Below are 12,879 nucleotides of genomic sequence, written 5' to 3'. Positions count from 1 at the left end.
GGAACACAATGTCCCAGAGGTGCTCGTTTGGATTTAGGTCAGGTGAGTGTGGTGGCCATTCAATTCCTTCATCCTCCAGGAACCGCTTGCATACTCTTGCCACATGAGGCTGGGCATTGTTGTGCACCAGGAGGAACCCAGGACCCACTGAACCAGCATAGGGTCTGACAATGGGTCCAAGGATTTAATCCTGATATCTAATGGCTGTCAGGGTGCCATTGTTTAGCCTGTAGAGTTCTGTGCATCCCTCCATGGATATGCCTCTCCAGACCATAACTGACCCCCCAACTATAAAAGTAATACTGAATGATGTTATAGGCAGCATAATTCCACGGCTTCTCCAGACCCTTTCTCAACTGTCACTTGTGCTCAGGGTTAACCGGCTCTTATCTGTGAAAAGCAAAGGGCACCAGTGGCTGACCTGCCAATTCTGGTGTTCAATAGCAAATATCAATCAAGCTCCATGGTGCTGAGCAGTGAGCACAGGGACCACTAGAGGATGTCGGGCTCTCAGGCCACCCTCATGAAGTTTGTTTCTGATTGTTTGGTCAGAGACATTCACACCAGTGGCCTTCTGGAGGTCATTTTGTAGGGTTCTGGCAGTACTCATCCTGTTCCTCCTTGCACAAAGGAGCAGATACGGGTCCTGCTGATGAGCTAAGGACCTTCTACAGCCCTGTCCAGCTGTCCTAGAGTAACTGTCTGGAATCTCCTTTATACTCTTGAGACTGTGCTGGGAGACACAGCAAACCTACTAACAATGGCACGTATTGATGTGCCATCTTGGAGGAGTTGGACTGCCTGTGCAATCCAGGTATCACCTCATGCTTCCAGTAGTGACACTGACCCCAGCCAAATGCAAATCTGGCGAAAAACAGTCAGAAAAGATGAGTTGGGGAAAAAAATTCAGTGGCCTCCACCTGTAAAACCATTCCTGTTTTGGGGGTTGTCTCATTATTACCCATCTAGTGCACCTGTGGTTAGCTTGAACCCCTGTCCCTTTAAAAGTGAAAGTGCCCTTTTCAATCGCACTACAGTGCCCCCGCGAACACGATTTCCACCACTCCTTGGTTGAAATGATAGACACTCCTTGGTTATCCTGGCTGTGTGCTTCGGGTCATTGTCATGTTGGAAGACCCAGTTTCGACCCATCTTCAATGCTTTAACTGAGGGAAGGAGGTTGTTCCCCAAAATCCAGTAGCAGTATTAACATTAAGTGACATGGCATCTGACGCACAGGAGCCAATGGCACATGTCGCGACACACGCAGTGGCACTTCCGGTTCTCATTGGCATATGTCAGTGGATAGTGACATGTGTCGCGACACACGCGGTGGCACTTCCGGTTCTCATTGGCATGTGTCACTGACACTGTCACGAAATGCTGACACTGGCAGTGACACTGAGTCGCGGAACATGTCGCTGTATGTGACACTCACTGGCAGATGAGCTGAACAACTATACTCACGTAATTGTGGCACAAAAAGCCAAAATAAATATCCTATTTTCGTGACTTTTTCCCCCTCTTAAATAAATGTTAATCTTACTTGTTAAATTTAGTAATATGTGTTAGTTTGTGACAAGCAGTATCTGAGTGGCATGTGCCACTGAATGATTTATGCAATGCCAATATTGGTGCCAATGTTGTTGATCACGCAAACTGCACGTCCTAGAAAACACGTACAAACCATCATAAGTCATTACAAGCATCCGTTACTGTAGTAAAGCTTTAATTTTGCATCATGCTGCACGCTCTCCTCTAGGTGTCAGTATAGCCAGCGCAATGATACACCATAACTTAAGACAGTTGAGGAACATTAACGTTAATTAATTAACATTAACATCAGTGGATAATGGCATGTGTCACTAGAATGTGTGGCATGTGTCAGTGGATAGTGGCATGTGTCACTGACACTGTCACGGAACATGTCGCTGTGTATTGTGTCCATAGGGTTGTGTCACGTCCAGTTGCCTACACATGCTGCTGTCTGCCATGGTGTAACGTTTAGGGAACTCCAGAAGGAATGCGTTCACATTTTTAAAGTTGTGTTTATTTCTCATTACATAATTCCACAAAATTAGTTGTGAAATATTAAAGCCATGACTGAGTAGGCCTAAGTATGCAAAAAATAAATTTGATAAAAGTATTTACAAATTTGCCTTAACATATCATACTCTGATACTATCAGATACTGTTTTTGCTACCATCAAACTTGCAGACAAAATGTCAAATGCACCACCAGTTGATGTTCCTCAACTGTCTTAAGTTATGGTGTATCTTTGCGCTGGCTATACTGACACCTAGAGGAGAGCGTGCAGCATGATGCAAAATTAAAGCTTTACTACAGTAACGGATGCTTGTAATGACTTATGATGGTTTGTACGTGTTTTCTAGGACGTGCAGTTTGCGTGATCAACAACATTGGCACCAATATTGGCATTGCATAAATCATTCAGTGGCACATGCCACTCAGATACTGCTTGTCACAAACTAACACATATTACTAAATTTAACAAGTAAGATTAACATTTATTTAAGAGGGGGGAAAAGTCACGAAAATAGGATATTTATTTTGGCTTTTGTGCCACAATTACGTGAGTATAGTTGTTCAGCTCATCTGCCAGTGAGTGTCACATACAGCGACATTTTCCGCGACTCAGTGTCACTGCCAGTGTCAGCGTTTCGTGACAGTGTCAGTGACACATGCCAATGAGAACCGGAAGTGCCACCGCGGGTGTCGCGACGTCGCGACATGTCACTATCCACTGACATATGCCAATGAGAACCGGAAGTGCCACTGCGTGTGTCGCGACATGTGCCATTGGCTCCTGTGCGTCAGATGCCATGTCACTTAATGTTAACACCGTCTCTCCCAAAATCTCGTAATATATGGCCCAGGTCATCCTCTCCTTAATACAGTGCAGTTGCCCTGTCCCATGTGCAGAAAAACACCCCCAAAGCATGATGCTACCACCCCCATGCTTCACAGTAGGAATGGTGTTCTTGGGATGGTACTCATCACTCATCATACTGGGGCATGGAGCCCCAGTCCGAGGGAGATTGACAGTCATGTTTAGCTTCTTCCATTTGATTGCTCCAACAGGACATTTTTTCACCAAGCTTCTTGGCAATTTCAACGTTGCACTTTCCAGCCTTGTGGAGGTGTACAATTTTGTCTCTAGTGTCTTTGGACAGCTCTTTGGTCTTGGTCATGTTATTCTTACTGATTGTATGAGGTGGACAGGTGTCTTTATGCAGCTAACAACCTCAAACAGGTGCATCTAATTTAGGATAATAAATGGAGTGGAGGTGGACATTTTAAAGGCAGACTAACAGGTCTTTGAGGGTCAGAGGTCTAGCTGATAGACAGGTGTTTAAATATTATTTGCATCTGTATCATACAAAAAATAGTTAAACAATCATATATTGGGATTTCTGGATTTGTTTACATTTAGATTATGTCTCTCACAGTGGACATACACCTACGATGATAATTTCAGACCCCTTCATTAATTCCAAGTGGGAGAATTTGCAAAATAGCAGGGTGTTCAAAATACTTATTTTCCTCACTGTATCTCTCTTTCTCTTTCTCTTTCTCTCTCTCTCGCTCTCTTTTATATATATATATATATATATATATATATATATATATATATATATATATATATATATATATATATATATACACACGCACACTGTCAATTTTTAGGTTCCAGGCTATTTCCTCTCTAAGTTGTCCTCTGTAAAACAGAATGCAAATATTATGCATTTTGTAAGCATAGTGCCTGCATTAGGTGTCAATGTAAATCAGGGTTTTCAGGACTTCGACAGCTCCAGGAAACTTCTACCAAACACGCACAAAGATTTGTACAAATTTTCTCAACTATGGTTTGAAAGATATCAGAGGATGGTACTTTACACAATGCGTGCAAACTATGTTTTCCCATTAAGAGTATCTATTTATTTTGTCTCTAATTTGCATATTAATGCGTTCTTCGTATCTAATGTGCTTTGGGCAACATAATGAAAAAAGAAGCTATAATAATGATAGTAATACTGTGGCAACATCATAATATCTCATATTTCATTAAAATATTGTCGTATAATTTCTTCCCTATTTACTTATGTCTCTCTTAAATGCCTGATAAGCATGATGCAAGTCCTGGTGTCTTCTACTGTGTGTATAAAAATGATGCATGTCTCATAACAGAATTCTGATTTGACCCCATTAAAGGTGTCTTGATATTAATTTATGACAAAAATTTGTCAGACTTAAATGCCAAAATAAGTTTATATTCCAATAAGCGCTAGCATGGTGAAACCTTGCAAACATTCCCAGCTGGAATAAAAATAAATCTCTAAAATCTAAAACAAGCCTGTCAGCTAAAAAAAAGTGCATGTCCTCTATAACCATGGAAGAGCCTGAATTCGTGCTAAAACTGTGGCTTATGGCCTCAAATAAATAACGTAATTTTTACAGAGGAAAACACTGAATGTACAGTTTTACAGTAATAATAACCATATCAATCCACTTAAGGGATTTTGCACGTTGTTGAGCACAGATATGTTGTTGAGAGTGCAGTGGATCACCACTGTACCTTTCTTCATCGTTTAAATAAAGTTTTTTTTAAAGCTCATTTCTGTTTCCAAAATGGCGGAGTACGATCTGACCACCAAGATCGCGCATTTTTTAGATCGGCATTTGGTCTTTCCGCTGCTGGAATTTCTCTCTGTCAAGGAGGTAATATATAAACCGCAGTAGTGTAATATAAATGCTTCGTTAATCGGTTATATTTTTAATTGATTGGTGGTTGCTTATCGGGCAGCGCCACGTGTGGCGGACAGTCAGTTTTTCTGGATACATTTTATTAGCCAATAATACAGGAGACATTTCCTCTTTATAGTGATAATTGCATTTAACATTTATTTTTATTTTTGACAGATCAGCTATATTTAAAGCATGAATTCTTCCGTAGCGATGATCTGTCTTTCTATTTCTACTGTAACACAATTAGAACTTGGAAATGGTTTTATTATTGTTGTAATAATAACACTATGATATTCATAAAAGTAATACATAACGTCATTCCATAAATACGTGAATATTGTCATCATTAATTATTGTCATATATGTTAAAATACTATTACCACGGAATCACTTGGGACAACGAAAGTATTTGTTTGTTGTGTGTAAGATACATGAAAAATGTATCTAGATTTCAGTGTTATATAATGTTATTATGCTTCATTTCATTTATTTATTATACATGAAAGTTAAAAAAGTAACATTTAAGGTACAATTTAAACGGACCTGATATCCAGCAGGTTCCTTTTCTGCAGAACAAAAAATTTAATAAAAAATACAACACAATAAAAATAAATAAAAAAACTTATACAAGACATTAGCAAACAAATACAGGCTAAACAAATACAAATGAGTAAAAACAATTCCTTAATTCCTCTTCAGTTTACAGTCAGTCATATATCCAGAAATCCTGATATGGTTTATTGTCACCTTAGATCTACAATGAGAAAGAACTTCTCCAAGGGAAGCTGGATCTTCTCAGTGACACAAACATGGTGGACTTTGCAATGGACGTATATAAGAACCTCTATGCTGACAAAGAGATTCCACATTGTAAGTGTCTGTCCTCTCACCTAAATATAATTTTAAATAAAAACATGCTCCTCTTGAGAGTTAAATTTTCTAGCTACCTAATGAGTTTATGGCCATTGAATGACATTCCTGAGGTAAATGTAACCTGGCACAGTTTTTACAAGCACTTTTATTGACGTTTTTCTGCACTTGAAATTGTGTAATTAAATGTAATGAATTTAATGTGAAAGATTTTCACATTAAAAAGAGTGTATAACTATATTTTGGTTGCACTCTATTTTAATGTGTACCTTTTACAGTGTAATTATACATTTTAGTACTGATATTAAAGGGCTAGTTCACTTTAAAATGAATCTTTCTTCTTTCTGATGAACACAATCAGAGTTATAGCTATTAATAAACATTCTCACGCATGACAGTGAACAGGGTTCACAAGTTTGAAATTCAAAAAAAGCGCATACTTCATAAACGTACGGTACTACACACAGATCCAGGTAGTAAAATATAATATCTAGCTCCTGCCAGACTGCCCTAGTTCCAGTGATACATCGTGTCAGTTACGCTTTTTCTAGAAGTTGACAAAAGGCAAAAAGGCGGTTTGGTGGAAGCTAGATATTTTACTTTATAATGTTTAAAATATGGATATTTTTCTTATAAACCCCATTGATTTGTTTCAGAAGGCCTTTATTAACCCCCCGGAGCCGTGTGGATGTTTATGAAGGATGGATGCACTTATTTGAGCTGGATGCACTTTTTTTTTTTCAAACTCGTGAACCCTGTTCAGTGCCATTATAAAGCTTGGAAGCGTCAGGATATTTATTAATATAATTCACATTGTATTCATCAGAAAGAATAAAGTCATATACACCTCGGGTGGCTTGAGGGTGAGCAAATCATGGGATAATTTCATTGAATTACTAACTAAAGCTAATCCTTTAATTAAGTATATGTACTTGCTATAGGGTTTGGGGTTACAATTTATTTTAAGGTGTCATTGTTAATATGAAATTTTATATTTAAGTACTAAGTAATATTAATTAACAACAAACAATTAATTAATTAGGATTTGTTTTAGGGTTAGTTTGCATAATTTACTGTTGTTATTATTATGGTAAATACATGTAACCTATGTAACAAGGACACGTAATATAATATTCATGCATGCACTAATTTCGATCCGTGTAGCCTTAAGGGAGAAAAGAACGACAGTGGTGGCCCAGCTGAAGCAGCTCCAGTCTGAGACTGAACCCATAGTGAAGATGTTTGAAGATCCAGAGACTCAGAGACAAATGCAGTCCACCAGGTCTGCTGTCATCATATTACGGTTTACTGCACCTTGAAATATAATATCTGGTGTGTTTAGTGGTTATGTAAGTGGCTTCACATATGCAAATTCACTATTACCATGCACTTCTTTTTTTCCCTTAGAGATGGGAGGATGCTCTTTGAATATTTAGCAGATAAACATGGCGTAAGTTTTGCAACATACCTCAAACTATAACCAAATGTTGCAAAGCTAGTTAACAGCTTATTACGTCATTGAATATTTTATTTCAGTTTCGTCAGGAATATTTGGATACGCTGTACCGTTATGCCAAGTTCCAGTATGAGTGTGGCAACTACTCTGGGGCTGCGGAGTATCTCTACTTCTTCCGTGTGCTAGTAAGTGGTCTTGTTCATGTAAGCAAAACTGCTAGTGTTTTATTCTGGGTTTTTGGTTTATTTGTTTTGTGAAGTGTGAAATTACTGCCTTTGGCAGAAAGTAGAAACACAATTATTTGTTTCTTCATTTGAGTGTTTTCTTTTAACGGCATTAAAGTGTTTTGTTTTTGAACAATATATATGCACACCATACAAACTTTTAGGACAATTAAGATTTTTTATTTATTGCAACAATGTATTCTTTTCTTCAGCAAGGATGCGTTAAATTGATCAAAAGTGACAGTAAAGACAGTAATAATGTTACAAAATATTTTAATGTAATGCCTTTCTTTTATTTATTTTTTCCCTGAAAGAAATGCATAACTGTTTCAACAAAAATATTACATAAATATTAGCCTGGATGCCAGCCAAACTTATCCCAGGTATAAGGTCAGTAAGTTCGGTCTGGACTATCCGTTATGGAACAACTATTTTGAACCAGAGCTGTTCGGACCAATTCAGTTGTCAATTTTGATAGCGGTCTTTATAGGATGATGGACAGATGATCAACAGTAACGTAATCATTCACGTCACCAAAGAGCACTTGGGTTAAATTCGTTCTAATCCTAAACGCAGAACTTGTTCGTTTGCATTCACCTTTACCATTTTTCTCAAAAAACGATGATCGTGTTGACAAGTACTCCGTGTATCCTTAAAATCTTTTTACAACACCAACAAAAATCATTTACACTTATCTTCTTCTTCAATTTCTTCCAACGCACATTCAGTTGTTCAGTTGTTCTTTTGACAACTATGCATCGCTCAACATATGCTCTGATTGGTTGTAGGTCTATCCAATTAAGTGCAGATTATGGGGCATTTTTGCCCCATAATTTGCCCCTGTGATTATGGGGCATTTTTGCCCCATAATCACAGCCCATTGGAGCAGTATCAGACTTATATTCTGACTAGAATCTGACTAGAGTATGGCGACATCAGGCTAACTTTAAATTAAAGGATCATGCCAACTTTTTGGGACTGTAGCTCATTCACTGTAGATTTTCTAGACCGATATGGCTAGGAACTATTCTCTCATTCCTGCGTAATAATCCAGGAACCTGCTGTCGTATGGGTGCAGCGACACAATGATATTATGCTGCGCCTGAAAATAGTCCCCAGCATGCTCCCTGTGCAAGCAGGTTGTCATGTTGGTTATGTGGACGGAAGTTCGCCTATTTTGCATATCTATTTTGAATTGTAATATTTAATTTAACTGTATATTTTGTATAAAAAAAACAAACTAAAAAAAACTATTAATTCATTAATCTATATAAAAAATCTACATAATTTATCATAAACACTTAAAAATCTTACGCCTAATCTTTTAATTGTATATATTTTTATATGTGCAAAATGTTTTTGTTTTTCTAATAGTCAAGTCACCTTCATTTAAATACCGCTTTTTACAACACAGATTGCTTCAAAGAAGCTTTACAGTAGTAATTGGAAATGTATTTTGTTTTTAATGAAAAGTTTCTGATTAATTTCTGTTGTAAAATCTGATTAGTTATTTAATTTGGTGTTATTTAAACAATACCATCCCCAATGCGTTCCGGACCCCATCCGCACGGCGATAGCACCTGGTGGCCCGAGAACGCAAACCATGAAATAGAGCACAAATAAAAGAGATTTGTGGGTTCAAAATTGTGTCTTAACCAATTGAGACGTGACAATTTTCATCAATGCTGAAGCAACAATATGTCTGAAAAATGTATAGCTGTGGGAGCAGGATCAATTCAATTTCATGGTGGAAATTGGCAGAGAATTGATGATAAAATGTTTTGTTGTCATCATGACTCAGGTTCCCTCCACGGACAGGAATGCTCTGAGCTCTCTCTGGGGCAAACTGGCGTCCGAGATCCTCATGCAGAACTGGGAGGCAGCCATGGAAGACCTGACCCGCTTACGAGAGACCATCGACAACAATGTACGTCTGTCTGGCATCCTTCAAGCCTCTGTCTCCCCTGTATAATAGAAGCTTTGCAGCTCTATTTCATCAGCTGGAGAAATCCAATATCCTTCCCACTGGTTAATTTGCTGTATCGCCCATGTTCCTTTGAGCTCAGATATAACAGTTCTTTAGCAGACATCAGGCATTAGATCAACTATACACACAAAATTGACCAAGATGACATTTACATTGCATCATCTTTGAGAAGTAAATGCTTGGCATTTTTATTTGCGGTGCAGTTAAGATGGATGTGTGTGGATTTACTGCGGCCTTGTTTGCTTTGCTAGTCCGTGCTTGTAATGTAACATCAACGGTATGACAAGGCTGAAGCAATGTTGACATATTTTTAATTAAACCATGTTTTTCTTTCCTGCCACGGCTCAGTCGGTGAGTTCCCCTCTTCAGTCGCTGCAGCAGAGGACGTGGCTCATACACTGGTCTCTGTTTGTCTTCTTTAACCACCCCAAAGGCAGAGACAACATCATCGAGCTGTTCCTCTATCAGCCCCAGTGAGTACGACTTCACAATTCCCTCTTCCGCTAATACAAGCACTCTCAAATTGCTCATTAAAGAATGTAGAAATGCATCACACCACATTTGCATAAAATGTTTGTTGTCACTTGCTAAAGGGACTTTCAAGGAAGTGTGTGTTGTTTTTACAGAAATTACTTCAGAGAGGGTAGTTGGAAAATGTTCTGTTAATGAGATTTGCTTTTGAAAGCGGTTGGTTTTTTAGGGGGAAGAGTGCTTGTTTGGATGACCATAGAATGAGCGTCGCTCAGTCTGAGCACTTTGAAGATGACACGCTCTGTGTTGAGTGTTTGAAAGACCACAGTAGCCGTGCCTCCATTACAGATCTGAGCGCAACTTTTGCGTAGTTTTTTTCTAAACGTCGATAAAAAACGATTGCAAATTGACGCTGTTTCCATTAAAGGATTAGTTCACTTTAAAGGGCAGCTATTATGCAAAATTAACTTTTACATGCTGTTTGAACATAAATGTGTGTTGGCAGTGTGTGTACACAAACACCCTATAATGGTATAAATCCACCCACTCCTTTTTGTAATCCCTATAAATCATAAGCAGTGTCTCAGAACAAGCTGTTTGTAGATTCCTTCACTCGTGATGGCAGTGTCCATATTAGCAGTGTTGGGAGTAATGTGTTACTGTAATTCCACTACTTTTAGCAGTATGTAACTAAGCATGCATGTAACTATGTATTTTTATTAATCAAGTATCGCTATTACAATTACTGAAATTTAAATGAGTTTGTTACTTGCTTTACTTTCTTTTGCGACAAGAAACTCTTGCAGACAAGAAACTCAAATCTAGGCCCTAGCCCAGCCTGTGTTTTTATTTATTTATCCTCCTTATTACACATTGTTGCAGCCATAAAAATACTTTTCTTTTTTAATGTCAAAGTAGTTATTTATTGTTTCTAAAGTTAATTTAGAAAAATGTTTGGCGCATTTTTTTGTTCGTTAAATTAAAGTTTTTATTTTTTTAAATGATGACCAAGCGGCTAGCGGCCGACAGTGAGGTAACCCAGCGCTTTAGTCTCTCAAATCAGCACTGGACTTGTCTTGCCTATTATCACCACCACCACCACCACAATAAAAGGCATTTCTGATACTTTGAGGTTAGACTGATACAGTAGGTACTGTATATTACACTGCTTTCAGTTTAGTACACAGATCTAATACACACACACAGGATTTCTGTACTTGCTCGAACGTGCACAGGCATAACCAGCTGTTTTCATGTGAACTTTGTGTGTTTCTGACATAACCTTGTGTGCATTTGACAGTTTAATTGCAATAACACATGAACGAGAACTAGTCTAGTTTAACAGCCTACTCAAGGACATGCTGACATCCAGCTCTCTGTGCACATGTGTCAGGTGTGTGTGTGCTCAAGTTGAGAGTTATGTGGCTATAACGCTTGCAAATGATAATATTTCATGATGATGAAGAACCACAATGTCACATGAGGATGTCTGTGATAGAGATGATAATCAAAGCCAAACATTTATGTAATATATATATATATATATATATATATATATATATATATATATATATATATATATATATATATATATATATATATATATATATATATATATATATATATATATATATATATGTGTGTTTCAGTTTTCCTTTGCGCGTTCACGTGCTGTGAAGGCTCAGCCCTCCCTCTGGAGCGGGGAGCAGCAGCTTATTTACATTCAAAGGAGTCGCATACAAAACGGCTAATTTTTCTCAAACTCAAAAATGGGCATTTTCAAAATGGTATATTAAATGATCTGTTAGGAATTTTGATCTTAAACTTCAAACACACTCAGTTGACACCTGAGACTTAAATTACATCTTGTAAAAAGGGGCATGATAGATGCCCTTTACAATGAAAATTACCCTGTGATTTACTCACCCTCAAGAAATCCTAGATGTATATAACCGTTATTTCTGATAAACACAATCAGCGTCATATTATTAAATATCTTATAAAATATCCTAATAAAAATGTTTCTAAGCTTTATAATGCACTTTATTGAGCTTCAAACTCATTGGCCCTATTCACTGCAGCCTTTATTTTAACAGAGTGTCTATTCACACTAAGTGCAAATTGCGTGTCTTGTTGGCAAGCCCTGTTCGCACTAGCTCCTCCTAACAATGCCTGGCTGTGCCAAACAAGATTTTAAAAACGCCCATAATTCAAAATCCTCAGTGGCACAATCAGTAAAGTGTATGGCTAATGGATCATTGTTTTTGAATCCGGAACACGGGTTCAAATCTGCCTTTTGCAGAGCTTGTTCTTCTCTCTTTTCTCATCACAAATCACATCGGAAAGGCATTTATTTTCAATAAAAATTAAGAAAATGTTCTAAATGTGGAAATAAAGTGCCTAACAAAATGTTTAATTATAATGAAAGCATTTATTGGGTAGGGTTAGGGATAGGTGTAAGGAGGGCTTATAGTGTTCCTTTAAAGGGTTACTTCACCGCTTTTTCATATTAAACTATGTTATTCCCTTAACTAAAACGAGTTGTTGCATACCTCTTTCGTCTCAGTGCGTGCTCTTAATCTCTCTGACGCGCGGTGATGATCTGATAGCATTTAGCTTAGCCCACTAAGCCCAGTTCATTCACTATGGTACCAAACAGAGATCAAGTTAGAAGTACCAAACACCTCCATCTTTTCCCTATTTAAATACAGTTACATGAGTAGTTGAACGATCAAGTATGGTGACAAAATAAAACGTGGTACTTCTCTAATCGGATTAAAAAGGAGAACTATAATGTATGGCGGATTAGCACTTCTGAGAGTACTTCAGCTCGGCGCAGTAAAAAGTCCCGGCCGAAACATCTTTCCTCACACCTCCCCCTCACTCTCTCATTTCTGTCAATAGGGAGATGTGAGGGAAGATGTTTCGGCCGGGACTTTGGCATGCGCCTAGCCGAAGTACTCTCAGAAGTGCTATTCCGCCATACATTATATACATATTGTATGTATCAACTCGTTTAAGTTAAGGGAATAACATAGTTTAATATGAAAAGGCAGTGAAGTATCCCTTTAAGGCGCATCCATTTAATAATTTAAAAAAAAAT

At 37.9% G+C, this 12,879-nt stretch overlaps 1 protein-coding gene across 1 annotated transcript in view; it reads left to right on the top strand.

The window, feature by feature from the left end:
* Window positions 1-4,626: 4,626 nt before the first annotated feature.
* eif3eb (eukaryotic translation initiation factor 3, subunit E, b) overlaps window positions 4,627-12,879 on the top strand; it is a 31,833-nt gene continuing 23,580 nt past the window's right edge. Inside the window, exons 1-7 of the mRNA XM_067425804.1 lie at window positions 4,627-4,741; window positions 5,521-5,638; window positions 6,803-6,920; window positions 7,046-7,088; window positions 7,175-7,279; window positions 9,120-9,245; window positions 9,654-9,778. Coding sequence (XP_067281905.1) covers window positions 4,652-4,741; window positions 5,521-5,638; window positions 6,803-6,920; window positions 7,046-7,088; window positions 7,175-7,279; window positions 9,120-9,245; window positions 9,654-9,778 — 725 coding nt within the window. The 5' untranslated portion in view covers window positions 4,627-4,651. The remainder of the gene's footprint in view (window positions 4,742-5,520; window positions 5,639-6,802; window positions 6,921-7,045; window positions 7,089-7,174; window positions 7,280-9,119; window positions 9,246-9,653; window positions 9,779-12,879) is intronic.

This window comes from Pseudorasbora parva, chromosome 19, assembly GCF_024679245.1.
Source record: "Pseudorasbora parva isolate DD20220531a chromosome 19, ASM2467924v1, whole genome shotgun sequence".
Classification (NCBI taxonomy): domain Eukaryota; kingdom Metazoa; phylum Chordata; class Actinopteri; order Cypriniformes; family Gobionidae; genus Pseudorasbora; species Pseudorasbora parva.
This window is presented reverse-complemented; position numbering and strand designations above follow the sequence as displayed.